The sequence below is a fragment of the Urocitellus parryii genome, chromosome 13, assembly GCF_045843805.1.
Source record: "Urocitellus parryii isolate mUroPar1 chromosome 13, mUroPar1.hap1, whole genome shotgun sequence".
NCBI lineage: Eukaryota > Metazoa > Chordata > Mammalia > Rodentia > Sciuridae > Urocitellus > Urocitellus parryii.
In genome coordinates, this window is record NC_135543.1 from 44,489,269 (window position 1) to 44,508,041 (window position 18,773).

Below are 18,773 nucleotides of genomic sequence, written 5' to 3' on the forward strand. Positions count from 1 at the left end.
CAATGTCTTTATTTTATTTATTTATTTTAAAGAGAGAGAGAATTTTTCTTTTAATATTTATTTTTAAGTTTTCGGTGGACACAACATCTTTATTTTATTTTATGTGGTGGTGAGGATCGAATCCAGCGTCTCACGCATGCCAGGCAAACGCGTTACCACGTTAGCCACATCCCCAGTCCTTGGCTCTACATTTTTAAGGCACATAAATCTTTAGAAGTTTTAGTTTTCCTGATGAATTTATTTCACATTATTGGTATGGCTAGGTGTATCATCTTTATTATTTTTTCCCCTATATGTCACATCTGATTTTTGTTCTCTTTTTCTTATTTTGATTTTTTCCTTTTTTTAAAGAATAAGCTTTATTGAAATATATTCACATAACATACAATTCACCATTTTAAAGTGTACTATTGCCAGGCGTGTGGTGTATGCCTGTAATCCAGCGGCCCCAGAGATTGAGGCAGGAGGGTCTCGAGTTCAAAGCCAGCCTCAGCAACAGAGAGGCACTAAGCAACTAAGTGAGACCCTGTCTCTAAATAAAATACAAAATAGGGCTGGGGAAGTGGCTCAGTGGTCAAGTGCCCTGAGTTCAATTCATTGTACCCCCGGCCCCAAGTGTTATTCAGTGTTTTATAGTATATCCACAAAGTTCTACAGCCATCACCACTATTTTCAGTTTAGACATTTCACCACCTAAGAAAGAAACTATACTCATTAATAGTCACTCATTTCTCCCTAAATACTCACCCTCAGGCAATAGCTTATTTGCTTTCTTTCTCTTTGAATTTGCTTATTCTGTACCTTTAAGAAAAAAGGAATCATATAGTAAGTGGTATTTTATGACTAGCATTTGGTTTTCTTTCATTTAGCGTAATGTTTTCAGTGTTTGTCCATGTAGTCATTTCAAGTGAAAATAAACCACTTTATGTATTATGGTATAAGAGCCTTAGAATGGCTTACTTTTATTTTTTTTTCTCAACCTTCATGTTAGTGTTACAAATTTTACTTATACAAATATTATAAACCCTACACTATATGGGATTTATTTTTTAAAAATCATCCTTTAAAGTTATTTAAAGAATAAAGAAAAAAAATGTTATACCTACATCTTAACCTACATAGTTCCTGTTTCTTGTACTCTTCATTCCCATGTGTACATACATATGTACCTGGTATCATTTTATTTTGCCTGAAGAACTCCTTTACCATTTCATGAAATAGACGTCATCTGGTGATAAATTCTTGCAGCTTTTGTACAGTTAAAAAAATATTTTTTTATCTTCGTTTTTGAAAGATATCAACTATGGGTATAGAATCCTAGGTTGACATATTTTTTTCTTTTTCTCTTTTTTTCCCCACAATACCTTTATTTCATTTATTTGTTTGTTTGTTTATTTTTATGTGGTGCTGAGGATTGAACCCAGGGCTTTGCATGTGCTAGGTGAGCACTCTACTACTGAGCCACAACCCCAGCTCCTAATTTTTTTCTTTTCATACTTTAAAAATGTCTCTCTATTGTTGTCTTCTTTACTTTGTTTCCAAGGAGACATTTGATATTATTCTTTGTCTTAGTGTGTCTTTTTTTCCCCCAGCTGCTTTATAAGGTTTTTCCCTTTATCAAATTGTTTGACTGTAAATTTTTCTCTTCTGCACATTGTAATTAGAGAATTCTTTGTATAGATTTCTTCATGTTTATAATGCTTAGGATTTGTTGAGCTTCTTGGATGTGTAGCTTTTAAATTTTTATCAAACAAGAAAAATTTTTGGTGAAATATTTTTCCTGTCTCTTCCCTACACTCCTTTCTCTCTTCTGTAACTCCATATATGTATATATATATTTTTGTTTTGTTTTGTTTTCCCTTGGTGCTGAGGATTGAACCCAGGGCCTTGTGCATTCAAGGCAAGCACTCTATCAACTGAGCTATGTCCCCATCCCTCCATATATGTATATATGGCTGTCTGAAGTTGTCCCAAAGCTCACTAATCCTCTGTTTTTTTAATTAAAAAAAAATTTTTTTTTAGTTGTAGAAGGACAGAATGCCTTTATTTTATTTATTTATTTTTTATGTGGTGCTGAGGATCAAACCTAGTGCCTCACACGTTACAAGCATTCTGCAGGTGAGCTAAAACCCTCACCCTAATCCTCTGTTTTTAAATCTGTATTTCTTTCCATTTTATTTTGGGTTTTGTTATATCTTGAAATTATCTAATCTTTTCTTTATTGTCTATTTTGTTTTTAATCTTCCCCAAGATTTTTTTTTTTAATCTTGGTCATAATAATCTGCACCTCTGGAAGTTTTTATTGGTCCTTTTTAAGTCTTTTTATGTGTCCTTAAAATTTTTGAACATATTAAAGAAAAATTTATGCTTTCTGTTAATTCTTGTCATTTCTGGTCAGTTTTGATGATTGATTTTGTTTCCTCTTTTTTGTGGGTTATATTTTCTTCCTTTATAATGTATGATAATCTTTGGATTCTAGACATTATGACTATTACTTTGTTGGGGGATAGATATATTTGTATTGCTAGAGACATTCTTGAGCTTTGTTTGAGATTTGGTTTAAGAAATTAAAAGTGCTTTGGTCTTTTCAGATTTCCTTTGAAAAATTTTTTAGGCAGGACCAGTGCAGTATCTAATCTTAATTTAAATGTTCCCAACTCTAAAGGTAAAAGCCTTTTAAGTACTCTACCAGTGACCTTTGAAACATAAGGCTTTTTCACTTTAGCTGGCAAAAGGGAATAAGCACCATTTCTGTTCCTATGTGATATTGTTTCTTTTTCTTTATTTTTATTTTTTGGGTAATGGGCATTGAATTCAGGGGTACTTGACCACTGAGCCACATGCCCAGCTTTTTTGTATTTTATTTAGAGATGAGGTCTCACTGAATTGCTTATTAGCACCTCACTTTTGCTGAGACTGGCTTTGAACTCGAGATCCTCCTCCCCAGCCACTGGAATTAAAGGCATGTGCCACCAGCCAGATATTGTTTCTTATAATCCTCTTGTATGTTTCTTCCCTCAACCCTGGGTATTTTTCTCACTCGTTGGTGTATCAGTACTCTGTTGCATACTTAAGGATTCTTTCCACAGGTCTTTATGTGCAGATCTTTCTCCTCTTGTCCTATTAACTCTAGTTACCTGTTTTTCCTCTAGACTCTAAGCTTTATCTCCTTAATTCAGAGCATCTGGCAGGCTTAGCCTGTTTCCCTCCATCCACTACAGCCTGGAAATTCTCGAGGCAGTAAGCTCATCTCATTTGTTTTCTACATCTCAGGATTCTTGTTCTTTGTTGCCTCTGTCCAGTATTCTGAATACAGTTGTTTCTCATATATATATGTATATATATAATTTTTTTATTGTTTTAGGTTAGAGAATAAATCCATCTTTTTAAAAAAATATTTATTTTTTAGTTGTAGTTGGACACAATACCTTTACTTTATTTATTTCATTTATTTTTGTGTGGTGCTGAGGTTCGAACCCAAGGCCTCACACGTGCTAGGCAAGTGCTCTACCACTGAACCACAACTCCAGCCCAATAAATCCATCTTGGCCAGAAAAAATGCTTTAATTTTTAAGCATAACATTTGTCTCCATTTGATGGATTCTTTAGTTATTGTTTATTGTCACATTTTACTTCCCTTGATGTAAATTCTTTAAAGACATCACTTTGTTTGTATATTGTTGGGTCTTCATTACCTAGTAGACAGAACATAGTCAAAAATATTAATGAATAAAGTATAAATAGATGCATAAGGCCATTACTTTTTAGATTGAATGGCAACCACAAGAATAGAGAAAAGAGCCCTCAAAAAATTATTATGAAGAATTATTGTGAAGACTTTTAAGTGATTAGATAAGTTGAATGAAGGAAATTAAAGATGATTGGTTATTCAGTTTTCTAGCATTGGAGCTTTTCTCATTCATTGCCTCTCATTAGACAATCTCTTTTTTTCATATTTAGTTTCAATTTACTATGCAATTAACTCCTAAATCTCTGCTGCTTCTAGTCTGAATTGTTCTTTTCAAAATCAGATGCCTACTGAACATCCCCGCTTAGGTGTATCATATATCTGTTAATTCAGTATAACCAAAACAAACTCAATAGTTTTTCTCCATCCAAACTTATTTCTTTTTTCAGTGTTCTTTTCAAAGAGAGGGGTACCGTCACCAAGCTAGAATGCCAAGTATTATATTTAACATTTAAGTCTCCCTTCCCTCTCCCCGTCTGATAAGTGACCAAAATTTTTTTTGGGTTCTCTTGAACAGTTCTTTCTTTCTTTTTTTTTTTTTTTATAAATATGTATTTTTTAGTTGTTGATGGATTTTTATTTTATTCATTTATTTATAAGTAGTGCTAAGAATTGAACCCAGTGCCTCACACATACCAGGCAAGTGCTCTACCACTGAGTCACAACCCCAGCCCCTCCTGAAAATTCTTGAATCTATCCACTTATAATCTTCTGCTTTGTCCTGGTTGAGATCATTATCATCTTACCTTTTCATTCATCATGGCGAGATTTTCCATATTGTCTTGTTTTCTTTTTCATTACTTCTTGACATTCTTGAAAAAAAACTACCAAAGCAAGAGAAACTGAGGCTTGGAGTGTTGGGTTGATTTACTCAAGATAACAGAGCTAAGAAGTGATGAGGGTGAATGGCAAATTCTGAGTGAAAAGAGCCTGTGCTCAATTTATTATACTGTGGTTCTCCTACGCCTGGGTTTTGCTTTCTTCAGTTTCAGTTATCTGCTATTAGCCAAAATCTTAAATATTATGTCTTAACTTTTTCGAGAGAGACCACATTCACATAACATTTATTACAGTATATGTATTTGTTATTAATCTCTTGCTCTGTATACTAACAAATTAAACTTTACCATAGGTATGTCTGTATAAGAAGAAAACAGTATATGTAGGGTTTGTTACTATCTGTGTTTTTAGGCATCCGGCAAGGGTCCTGGAATGTATCCTTTTTGCACAAGGTGGGGAACTATTCTACCACTTTGCCACCAATAATATTAGTGAAAAATTGAGTAGTTTGCAAAATATTTTTTGGGTTGCGTAACTTTTGAATTAGGATTATAATCACCCTTAACTTGTCAGATGAAAAAAAATTGAGACTCAAGGAAAGTTAGGTAACTTCTTGTCCAAGGTTCAAGAAAGCCATTAAGTGGTGAAGGTTATTACTAGAAATTGGCTTCTTGGCTCTAAAACCCATATTTATAACCCATTGTACTGCCCTCGAGTTTGCTATTGGTGTCAGATACAGTTATACATTTTTAGGCTTGATTGTGATTTGGTTTGACACTAGCAATATGGTTGAGTGTAGTCAAGTTATTTAAACTTTGAGTACCTTAATTTCTTTATCTATAATATGGAGATAATATTTACTCTAGAGGTTTATGTAGACACAAAGGACTTACTACATGTCTGACACATGGTGAGGTCTTAAGTTATTCGGGTACCATAAGGGTTAACTTGTTAGTATTAACTAGACTTCTTTTTCTTCATTACCTCAGCTCTGTTTTACAAAATAATTGTTAGCTTCTACTGCTTATTATTGTATTCTTTCTTTTCTTCCAACTTTTCTCAGCATGATATACCCCTGACTTTGTGTTAGCTATTCCTTCTATTAGAATTATTCCCTGTTCTCTGCTTTCTAAATCTTAGTGTTTTCTTAAGGTTCCCACATTCTCTGAAATATTTTTCTAATTATTTTAGTCTATGCTAATCTTTTCCTATCTGAACTTTTATTGAATTAATCTTCTGTTGTGTAATTATACTTTAATTATTCATTTCTAAGTCTTCCTTCTCCATTTTTAAGTTTATTATGGTGATGAACAATGTGTTCTGTAAATGTTTATAATTACTTAGATATAATTTATTTGGCATACATTATTGAAGATGTCTTATGTGTGAGGCTTGCCTGAATACTTGGGGCATAAAGATGGATAAAATAGGCTCCATGTCCTCAAGTAGCTCATAATGTAGTAGATAAATTATAGCTTATATTTCTGTGGCATAGTAGTTTTTAGCTTCTCTTCTGCTTTCATATCATCCATATGGGCAATGCACTTTTATCATTAACATCTCATTTCACACATTCACTAAGAAAGCATTTTCCTCCAGCATTGAGTCTCACTGATTTTCTTCTTTGAGACAGGGATTTCATTCTGTTATGCAGAGGATCACTGGGCTCACGTGATCCTCTTGAATCAGCCATCCAAGTAACTGGGAATACAGGAATGGGTCACCCCATCCTGCTGATTCATAATTCTAAAAGCCCTTTCTCGTGTTCTTTCTTATTTATGTATTATAGCAGATAAATAAGGTAGGAATTAATGTAGCTACTAACACAAAGGAAATTGTGATCTAAAGAGGTAGATGATGATATCTCCTCTCAATGAGTAAAGAAACAATTTCAGAGTTTTTAAAGACTCAAATAGAAAGTTAGTAACAGAGTTAGAACTTTTCAGCTTTAATATTTAGATACTATAACAATGGATTAATAAGCTACAGTATCCTAAGAATTGACCTTTTTCTTTAATTCTTTTTTTTTTCCAGTTATTGGTGGACACAGTACTTTTATCTATTTATCTTTTTACGTGGTACTGAGGATCAAACCCAGGGCCTCACATGTGCTAGGCAAGCTCTCCACCACTGAGCTATGACCCCAACCCCTTAACCTTTGTTTTTTTATTTTAAACTTTTTAATACAGAAATCTTAAATTATAAATGAGTAATATAATAAATACCCACATATATAACTATTATACAACTTCAGCAGTTATCAACATAATGTTGCTAATGCTGTTCTTACTCCCTAAATTATTTTTTTTCTTTTCAGAGTAAAGCAAATCCTAGATATAATTTTACCTATAAGCAATTCAATATGAGCATTGACTTTAAATTTGGCTGAATATAGCTTTGTAGAGTACATTACCATGAAATACTTTAATAGTATTTAAAGTAAGTAGTCCATTTTATACATAGTGACGACTAACAGCTAACAGTTATCAAGTATTTATCTATTTCTGTGGAAATATGAATTTTCAGGGTACTGTTATGGTATTGAAGTATTTTATCACTAGAATATTTTCTTGAGTCACGTCCATGAGACTTGTAGGAAGAAGTTTAGCCACGTGAAACAATGTAAACTTCCAGTGAGTACTGTTTTTAGAAAATAGGTGCTTTTATGAACGTCTGTTTTAAGCACATATAAGAAATTTTTAATAAAATATGAATTTTCTAGTTTGTCCTATAGTTTTTAGAGGAAAACATATTCCTTCTCTTCTGCAACTAACCTTAACAGGCATTTAGTGTATATTTTTACCTCACTTGTAGAATTTTGCTACTTCATCATGTCTTTTTCATTTGTAATCTTTTTTTCCTCTGCTATCCTGCCAACGTACAGGTCTTCGAGACTACCTTATTAAAAACTACAATATCAAAGTGGTACATGCCTATAATTCTAACGGTTTAGGACGCTGAGGCTGAAGGATCACAGGTTCAAAGCCAGCCCCAGCAACTTAGCAAGTCCCTAAGCAATTTTGTGAGACCCTGTCTCAAAATAAAACATAAAAAAAGCAAGGGAGGGGGCCCTGGGGAATGTGGTTCAGCATTGTTAAGCACCCTTAGGTACCAAAACAAAACAACAACAATGACAAAAATAAAACAGGAAAACAAAAAACCCAACAACTACAAAAACAAAACAAAATTTTCCTTGATTTTTATGTTGTAGCTGCCTGTCTGAATACCTTTGCTGACCCTTTTGTTGGCCTTGTGGAGAGGCCCAAATTCTTTAGTTTAGATAGAACATTCTTTACCTTTTATCTCTCAGATGCCTTTTCATTCTTACTTTACCTCAAATACTCTTGGTGTTGATTTGTAATAGTAGTTATAAGTTATAAGCTGGTCCCTCACCAGGTTGTCATATTAGTGTATGATTTATACACTAATATTTGCCACATCAGAGTTTTAGAATAGAACTTTTCACATATCAATCCATATCAATCCATATCAATCCAATATCAATCCAATCATATTAGTGTATGATTTATACACTAATATTTGCCACATCAGAGTTTTAGAATAGAACTTTTCACATATCAATCCATATCAATCCAATTCAACAAAATTTGCCAAATATTTAAATTCCCACTATGTGACAGCTACTGTTTTCTAGTCTCATTTGCTAATCCCTTGGGTATTTTTGACTATGAATTTCATTTGCTATTGAATATAATATCAGAAGAAATTAGAGGGATACTGTGTACCTAATATATAACTATTTTGTTTGTTGGCAGTACTATGTACTGTGACAACATAAAAGTTATCTTTTTTTAATTTTCTGTGCTAATTGAATTTAGGTCAAACTATTATCTAATTTTTTTTTTAAATTTATCTTTTAGGGACAGTATGGAAATTACCAGCCGTGAAAAAGTACTTACATTCCAATAGCCAGTATCTATTAGCAGCCATATCGTCACCTCAGCACTGTGGACACCTCCCTGTGAAGAGTTCCTTTCATTCCATCTAGTTTTTGGAAAAACCTTATGGATAAGTGGCTGTTTCATCATTAAGCAGCCTTTGTGGTTTAGTTGTAAAAGGCTTTAGTAGCTCAAAAATATTCAATTTCACATTTCTACTCTAGATGGCAACATTGGACAGAAAATGCAATGACATAGCCAATTTGCAGTGATTTCCAAACTGTGTTTCAAATGGACTGTTACAGACTGAAAGGTGTGAACAGCTTTGTATGTTTATGAAGGTTAAGGGGATTTAATACTTTTCCACAGATTCTTTTGTAAGGGGAAGAGGGAAATGTACACTTTTTACAGCAGCAATATTTTGTATATTATGTTTATTTCATGTGGTAAATATGCAAGGCGGTACACTACGCACTGGACAAAATCAGAAATCCTCTGTTAATGTGGACTAGAGTGTGGTAGATGCTTGACTGTGTTGGTCTCAAAATGGTGTACTATGAAGATAGAGGTGAGGGAAAAGACAAAGCACACCATATGTCCACTGTTAATGTTCTTATAGAGGAAATTAAATCCCTTTTATCTGTTAGATAATCAAGGGCACTGTGATACAGTTTTGAGTAAAGACACATTTTTTTAAAAGCCTTCCAGTTTTGTGAATTAAAACCTTTTTTATAAAGATCATTTATAATACTGTTTTAAAATATGAGGCAATAAGAATAACTTTATGTTGAATCTGAAGAGTCTTTGGTAGTAATTTCAGGTAAATGAAGTGGTAATCCTCTCCTAAAATAGCAATAACAAAGTTTTAATTTTACCTTGTTTGAGTAATCAGGGAACTTAGAAAGTAATATCAAAACATTTTATAAATGATATCAAAGAAGTGTCAGCATTGATCCAGTAACTTTATTTTTTAACATTAGAAAGATAATTGGTTTATATAACAAAATAGTTTGGGAGACTTTCTAAATGTTTATTTTAACTTTCTGAACTGGAAATAATGCCATTTATAAAGGGACACTTATGTTTTCTCCCCCGTTTTATGTTGATTAATATACTACAGAGATGTTTAGGAAAAGACTCATTTATGGAGTTTTTCTGATCTGTATTAAAATCATAGAGGTTACATTTTAAATCTCTTTCTAAGCACGGCATATTTAATCGTTATTTGAGATTGTCCTGTACCTGATTATTTTAGCCAAATTCAAGGGTATTGCATTAAGCAGGAAAGCATGCATTGAGAAATTTCTAACCACAGTCATTTAAGCATAATCTGAAAATATCTAGCCCAAAGGTAAGTTGCTATTTTCATCGCAGTTGCCTGTGCCCAGGGAATTAGATGTATTCTTTATAATTGAATTGGTTTTTCCCACTTCTAACTGGAAACAAAACAGAAGGGGTGCCATAAATTTGAATAAGCAGAATATACTGTTCTCAACATACTGTAATCAAAAGGAGGAATTTCATTGTGTGTGTGTGTGTGTGTGTGTGTGTGTGTGTGTGTGTGTGAGAGAGAGAGAGAGAGAGAGAGAATATATGCGTGAATTTTAAGGTAAGAACAGGTTTTTTCCAACTTGGTCATTAGAAAATGGACATCAAGTTTGAGCAGATAAAGCATGGACAGCCTTATTGTGATTGAAATGCTTATAGGTTCTGTGCCAATTTTCCACCACTGTGTACTTTGTTGCTATTTAAAACTGTATCAACTCTAACAGAAGAATAAATTATTTGTGATTTTAATTTTCTCATTTGTTTCTTTAAATTAGATCTCTTTGACTCTCTTGTTTTGTCTGGAGACTGTGCTGTGGGTTTTTATATAAGTTAGTCCAGTATAAGCAGACTATATTTGTATTCTAAGACTTTATCAAAATTCTCTTGCCATGCCCAAGTTAATTAGAATTAACTGTTCAGTAATCAGTATGTTGTGTAGGTTGTTTGTTACAGAATTCTTTCTCTGAAAATGAAGTCCATGAGGCTATAATCAAGATGACTGAATTAGATAAATGAGTTGAAGAGACAAAATTGTACTGAACCCAACCTGGTGTAGATACGTTATCTCATTTGAAATAAGCTCAACTGACATTAAGAAATAATTTGTCTTGCCAACCCATCTTCTGTTGTCTTATTCTCCTTTTAATGGAAACTAAAATTGCAATTTTAATAAGCAGAATTTCCTCCAGGACTTTCTTCCTGGAGACTGGTGCATTTGCAAGGTTTAATTGTTTTATAACAGTCCTATTTCGTAAAAGTTTTTAATTGGTGGTGACAAAAATTGCCTTACTCCTTTGATACCTAGGAGAAAGAATAACTTTACCAGTGGCTTTCTACCAATTACAACATTTCCATACAGACTACATAGTCTAAAACTTTCATTTTATCAAAATGTATTATAATAAATAAATACCATACTATCCCAGCAGTTTCTAGAAGCAAAATGTTACTAATGAAAGAGCAGGTTGATTATTGATGAAACATTTTAACTATTGTGTTCTAGTATAGTTAGACTTTGTTAGTATTCTGTAGCTTTATTCGGGTAGTACATCTTGGCTTTATTTATTTATTTTTTCATGTGGAATACTTCATGAATTTACATGTCATCCTTGCACAGGTGTCCTGGTAATCTTCTCCATATTATTCTACTTTTTAATATATGTGTTGCCAAAGCAAGCACTAATTTTAATTTTTTAAATGGAGCTTTCAAACACACTAAATGGAAAGAATGGTATAATGAATCCCCAGTTCCAGTAACTCAACTTATTTACATCAATTCATGGCCAATCTTCTGTTGTCTACACAACATTCTACAAATTGAGGCAAATACTGTATTTTTTAATCCCTAAATATTTCACTAAGGATCTCTAAAAGATATTCTTTAAAAAACAAACAAAATCTCCTTGAACCATAAAGGAGTCTTTATTTTCCTAAAATTCTGTATTTTCGGTGTTAACATTTGATTTAGAAACCCATCTTAAAAATCCATACTTATAAACCACTGCCTTTTCTTTCAATTTTAAAAGGTAATTCATATTAAATAAAAGATTAATAGAAACATTGTATAAAAAGAACATTTTCCATAATGACATTCCTTAAAGGTAACAATTTATTAAAGGTTTGGTACATTTTTTCCAACTTTATTTTAAGCACTTAAGCCAACATATATTAGTGTTTTTTTTTTTAAAGGAATTATACCACATACTATTTTGTAACTCCTTTTTTCTTTCTTTTTAGCCTAGAAATATCTTAAGTGCTTCCTATTTTTGCATTGAGTCTTTTCTTTCTTTTCTTCCTTTTCCTTCTTTTCTTTCTTTCTTTCTTGTTTTTTTTCACAGCTTCTTACTGTGTGTTGCCCAGGCTGGCCTCAAATTTGTTATGTTCCCATTTCAACCTCAGTAGCTGGGATTACAATCATGTACTACTGTACCTGACTTGTCTCTCATTTTTCACTATTGCAAAAACAAAAGTTTTCATTAAGTGTCTGGTATGGGTTTTTTTGTATGCTTTTAGAATGCTTCTATACAGTACATTTCTAACATGCTGGGTACAATGCTATATGCACATTTTAAGAAGTGTCAGCCTAAAAGTGTACATCCTTACCAATTAGTATTTATAATTCCAGTAGATTTTTTAAAAAATGTTCTCTGAACTTAATTACATTTGAATTATTTGGGAGTCGAGCATCATTTTAAATGTCTAATGACACTTTACTTTGTGTTCTGCATTGCCTGTTTATTTTTTAGTTGTAGTTGGACACAATAAAACCTTTGTTTTATTTATTTATTTTTACGTGGTGCTGAGGATTGAACCCCGGGCATCGCTGGTGCGTGTTAGACAAGCAATCTACTGATGAGCCACAATCCCAGACCCCCCCTCTTCCTTTTCCAGGGCCTCAGCCTCTTCCTGCAACATCTTCCCTTTTTTTAAATTTCACCTTAGGTTCAACATCCAAAGTAGGATATGCAGAGGTAAGCTGTCTGGTAGGACAAAGGATTGAATGTTATTTCCCTGAAAAATCAGTGTTTCCAGCTGTACAGTATCTCTGTTCTTCGGGGTCATTTTTACAGCTTTAAGATTTGTATTTATGCTGACAATCTACACCTGTAATTGTTCCATGGACTTGTGTTCCATTCTTCAGTTCAGTGGTTACAGTTTCATGACTCAAATTCATCAAAAATCTCACAAGGGGCTGGAATTATGGCTGAGCGGTAGAGCACTTGCCTCGAATGTGTGAGGCCCTGGGTTCAATCCTCAGCACCACATAAAAATAAATAAATAAAGGTATTGTGTCCAAATACAACTAAAAAAACCAACCAAACAAACAAAAAAAATCTCACGAACTTCATCCTAGTGGCAGCGCCATTAACCGTTTGGTCTCATAGTGCATAGTATCAGACAACCCAAGACCCACCAACTAAAAGTTATGAATGGTCAGAAACGCCTACTCTGGATGCTTATTTGTTCATTATTTTTAAAACTGGTTTTGATGTCTTTTACTATATCAAAGTTTTAAGGTTTTATATAGTCAAAAAATGTGTTATTTGTAGCCTCCCTAACTTCCATATTTATAAAAATATTCCTCATTTGCTTCCATTTTTGTAAAAACTTATGTACATAGTATGATTAGAGCATTGTTTTTCTACCTGAGTAACCAGTTGTTTAAACATCATTTATTGCAAAAACTATATTTTTTCCAGTGATTCAAGATGCCTCTATATAAAAAAAATTAAAATTTAAGGCATGGTTTATTCCATTTAAAAGGCCAGTTAAATTAATTTAAGCATAACTACTTAATTGCCATAAAGTTGTGAATTGCCCCCAACAAGGTTTTTTTTTTTTTTTTTACATAACAATGGCTGGGGCTGGAGCTCAGTGGTGGAGTGCTTCCCTTGCAAGTGTGAGGTACTGGGTCCCATCCTCAGCACCATAAAAAAAATAAATAAAAATATTTTGTCCATCTACAACTAAATAAATAAATAAAACCCAATGACTGGCTTTTTAATAGTAAGATAATTATTAAAATGTTTTTATATAGAATGACTAGACTCTCTCAGAGATATTTGCTTGAAATTTAGAAGGTTTTAATTCTTTGTGCCCTGCTAATTAATTACCTGTAGGTGCTCAGAAGTATCTCTATTAAGTGACTAAGGGGAAAAGAATCAATAGAAAAGCTGGTTTTATTGTTTATAAATTCAAGTCTCTGAAATAGACAATGTAGTATAATTTTCATTAATTCAGTAAAAAACCTATAAATAGGGTGACTAATTTATTGCTTGATCTGGAGAACTTTTGAAAATAAATGGGGGAGTGTTTCATATACCCATAAACCTATGTATATATAAACAGACGCACATACTTAGGTGTTTATATATTATGTACATTCCATATATGGATAAATGTGTGTACTTTCAAAATTTTTGTTGTTTTCCTGATGGAGATATCCATAGTTTAATAACTTAGATATGTGAGTAATACATTTATATTCAGGTTGTGATCTTTTTTTTTAAAAAGCTGTTTTTTAATAAATATTTATATATATTTATTATATATATTAATAAATATATAAAAATATATATATTTAGTTGTAGTTGTACAAAGTATCTTTATTTTTTTATGTGGTGCTGAGGTTCCAACCCAGAGCCTCACTCATGCTAGGCAAATGCTCTACTTCTGAGCCACAACCCCAGCCCCATGTTGTGATCTTTTAACTGTTAGAACATACTGAGAGGTTTTTCAGTACATTTTTTTTTAATGCTAAAATAGGTGAGTAAGAAATTCTTTGGGACTGGGATTGTGGCTCAACATCAGAGCGCTCACCTAGCAGGGGCAGGACCTGGGTTCGATTCTCAGCACCACATAAAAATAAAGGCATTGTGTTGTGTCCATGTACAAAAAAGATTCATATTCTCATATTCTCTCTCTCTCTCTCAAAAAAGAAATTCTTAATATTCTGAGATGATTTTTAAAATAATTTCTTATCTTTATTAGGGAATACTAATCCCCCAATATTTTTTTTTAAATAGCCCTATCTGTATTTTGAGTAGGTACATGGCTGTCTACCTCAAGACACTTAACATCCTCTTTAGCAGCTATATAAGCTGAAGTGATGATGTGTGTATCCTCTAGATCTCATTATAAAAATGTGGTCCCTTTGCTGTATTCCATTTCCTGTGGACTGGAACATGGCATATTGTTGAAAACTGGTTTTACGGATTAGACATACTCTAGAGAAAGGCAGTGCTTGTATATAGAAGCAGAAGTCCCCAGAATGGTCTCATAAACATCAGTCTTCTACTTATTTGCTTGGACTTTGACGTGGGGGAAGAGAGAACACTTATATCTTATTAAATAATTTGTTATAGCAGCAGAGCCTGTACCTCTAATATAAGGTCATAAAGTGGATGGCCAGTTCACACTAGGTTACCTATGGCATCATATGGAATCATAGTTTTCACAAGTGACAAGTTATTGTATTATGTATATAGTATACTTTATAATTATTCATATTCTTGACTAATGAAGTAAACAAAATTTTTAAATATTTTAATATCATCCCAAGCTTTCCATCATTTGAATGTCTTGGAATGCCACATTTAATAACACTAGATTTTGTTAAGTATTGGTAAAATATACCTAACATTTATAATCTTACTGGTACCTATCTAGTTATAAATTTTGTAAATATGTTTTCTTTACACTGAGATTCCATCTCACTCCAGTCAGAATGGCAATCATCAGAATACAAGAAACAATAAATGTTGGTGAGGATGGGGGAGGGGGGAATTCCATACATTTCTGGAGAAATTGGTACAACCACTTTGGAAAGCAATATGGATATTCCTCAGAAAACTTGAAAAGGAACCACCATTTGACCCAGTCATCCCACTCCTAGGTTTATTCCCAAAGAATTTAAAATCAGCATATTACAGTGATGCAGCCATATCTATGTTTATAGTGGCTCAATTCACAATAGCTAAACTATGGAACCAACATAGGTGCCCTTCAACAGATGAATGGATAAAGAAATATATATATATACACACACACACACGCACACACAATGGAATATTACTCATCCTTAAAGAAGAATGAGATTATGGCATTTGCCAGTAAATGGATGAAACTAGAGAATATTATGCCAAGAATATTATGCTAGAACCAAAGGATGTTTTCTCTGATGTGCAGATGCTAATTCACAGTGGGGGACGAGCAGAAGAATAGTGGTATTTTGGACTAGACGGGAGTGAAGGGAGAGGAGGGTGTATGCGGGTAGGAATGATAGTAGAATGAATCAGACATTACCCTATGTGCATATATGATTACATGAACTACCAGATGAATGAGAAGTTACACACCATTTATGTATGATGTGTCAGAATGCATTCTGCATTTTGTATAACTAATTAAGACAAATAAATATATTTTAAAAACAAATAACATTTTCTATTTACCAGAGAATTATATAGGATCTCTTTTAGGTTTTTCACTCTATTTTCTATCACTTTAGTCTGTTCCCTGGGTTTGTTTCTGTTTGTTTTTATTTTCCTGAGTATTTTTGCTGTTCCCTTAATTTTCTGGCTTTTGTTATTGACATGTATTTTGATTTTATATTATGTACCAACTTTTCTTTGGGGAAAAAAAGACATAACAAAAACATTTTTATTTTATACCTACAGTGGCTCTAATTATTCAGCTTGGGTCAAATGTAAAGAACTTAATGTCTACAGATGTAGCAGTTTTATCAATGGAAGGATATTTTGGGATAGTGTCATTTCATATTGTTCTATTCACATGATTGAGTTTTGTATATTTAGGACTCCGATATCAGAGAACCCAAATATTGTTCATAGCTATCAAGAGTTTACCTGCCTTTCTGTCAGTACATCTATACTAGGGAATTATATCTCTTAATGCTTAGTAAATTAAGAGTTAGGAAGTGTGGTGGTGGCTTTCTTTTCAGTACTAATACTCTACCCAAAGAAATTTTATTTCCTGTTCATTAATTTCAGTATTCCTCTTTCCCAAGATCTCACTTCACAGCAAGCTTTCATACTTGAAGCTCTACATGTTCGTTCTCAGTCCTCATTCCCACATAAACACAACCATTTTGAAAACATGAACTGATATTAATTACCCCCTTGGCACCAAAAAGTCAGGATTTCCTGATGCGGCACGCTAATGTAAAATGCATTAGTGCAAACGCTGGCTCCAAGGGGTAATACTCTCTAAATAAACACAGCAATGTTTTTCTTTATTCACGACTCTCAGGCTATTTTGAAAGTCATTCATCTTCCCCCCTCACCCCTCCCAAAAAAGCGATTTGAGTTTTAATAAGTTATAACTGGATTTTCATAAGGAGGAATTGAGTTCCATGCTGCAAATCATTGGCACTTCACTCTTTGGTTTAGTGAAACAAAAATCTACCCAAATGTTCCAGTGATTAAATGGCTTTGAACTATAATTTGCAGTAGTCCATTGGAAGATAATAACAGTTTTATATTTAATCTTTAGTATCACTAAAAATGTGTTTTACATTTCGACCTAATATATTTTTTTGGAATTAGAGTAAGAAAGCCATCCACTAAAGACCAGAAAGTATGTGCATGGGTGTTTGGGTTGGTTTGGGGGTATATGTGTGTCTTTTTGAATATTTCATGTAGACTTTTTGATTAAGAAGCATTATTCCATGCTTAGATGTACCCTCTCCAAACATACAACTGTTGCTGCTACTACTACTATTAATAGAAAAATGTTGGTGCTACCACTACTACTAATAGAAAAAAACTGAAAACAGAATCAAGCTAAAGAAACCAGGCTCAAAAGCTAAGCATTTCTGTGGACCAAAAATTAATAAAAAATATAAGTTGGTGAGTAAAGCGGAAGCCATGAGTTTCCTGGGTTCTAATTTAGAAGCTAGTGATAGCCTTGAGAAACTGGTTTTCCATGGGGTAATAGAGAATATAAATGCTACACAAAGTCAACTACTGAAGCAAAGTCTGTTTTAAGGCAGGGGCTAAAATGTGACTCCGACTTTTCTCCTTTTTAGCAGGAAGCATTTAAAAAAGAAAGATGCTTTTTGGCCTTGTTTTGAGGGATCTGAGCTCGATGTTGCTAGAAGATAGATATATTAGTCTCGATCTAGAACTGAATCAAGCAATTTTGAAGTGTGGTATTAGGTATAATTAGAAGAATAGGATGTTTTTAAAATCGTAGAAGAATAGAAAGGTCTCTCAAAGATTTGGTTTTATAGTTGGTTTAGAATTCAGTGGGATAAATGGAAGTATAGAAGAAAAGAGGAAGAGTGGAAAGACAGAAAAAAAAAGATAAAACAAAAGTCCATTAGCCAAATTTTCAAAATTATGCCAATAAACTCATTTAGTAGAACATGCATTCACACCATGTGAAATCCATTTATTCATGTCATCTTCTAATAGATATAAAATCAGAAAGCAAATGAAACAACAGGTACATATAAAATCCACTTAGAAATCTAACAAGTGAAAAATAGAGCCATTGAAATATGCTCAATTGGTATAATTAGAATTGAACACAGTTGAAGAGAAAATCTGTGAATTAGATAGTAGTATGAGAAAGTGTCCCATACTAGAGCACCAAGAAACATTTAAATGTATGGATAGGAACAATAAAGAGATATGAAAGTATATGTAGAGTTTTAGTGTGGGATCTCCAAGAAAAAATGGAGAGATTGGTAGAAAAGCAAGATACTAACAAAAGCTGATAATTTCCCACAACTAAATAAACAATGCACATATTTCAAGTTCACAATAGTCTAATCAGGACAAATTCATATATATGAGTACTCATATATATATGTATATATGAGTACAATTCATACCAGGCATATTAGTGTTCAGGGAGAAAAAAATCTAAAAACCTACCTGAAAGGCAAGGCACATTACCTGTAAAAAAAAAAAAAAATTTAGACAAAAAAGAATTCTCTGCATCAGAAGACATGATAGAAAAAAAACCATGATAGTTAAATATTGAGGGAAAAATAAGTCAGTTTAAATGTGAAACCCAACTAAAGTATAATTTTAAAGTGAAGTCAAAATAAAATGTATTCAGGTTAACAAAGATTAAGAGAATATATCATCCACAGAAGACACACTTAAGAGGGGAAAAATTCAGAAGGGAGGTATAGGAAGATTTTACAGTACTGCTCACTGAAGGAACAGAATTCCTTGATTCTCTTGTTGACCATGTGACTTGCTGTGGCCAGTGGGATAGTAACGTGACTGAATGAAGCTTGTGAAAGTACTAAGGTAGTTTTGCTT

General features: G+C 33.0%; 1 protein-coding gene and 1 non-coding gene across 4 annotated transcripts in view; one reads left to right on the top strand and one right to left on the bottom strand.

The window, feature by feature from the left end:
* Window positions 1-10,203, top strand: part of Ss18 (SS18 subunit of BAF chromatin remodeling complex) — an 83,060-nt gene extending 72,857 nt beyond the window's left edge. For all 3 annotated transcript variants that reach the window (XM_026388059.2, XM_026388060.2, XM_026388061.1), the window contains one exon: window positions 8,410-10,203. In XM_026388059.2, the coding sequence (XP_026243844.1) occupies window positions 8,410-8,436 (27 nt within the window). In that variant the 3' untranslated portion in view covers window positions 8,437-10,203. The remainder of the gene's footprint in view (window positions 1-8,409) is intronic.
* Window positions 10,204-11,047: 844 nt separating this feature from the next.
* On the bottom strand, window positions 11,048-11,155 carry LOC113182257 (U6 spliceosomal RNA). The gene has a single exon (XR_003300701.1). It is a non-coding gene; the product is annotated as a U6 spliceosomal RNA (small nuclear RNA).
* Window positions 11,156-18,773: the final 7,618 nt, after the last annotated feature.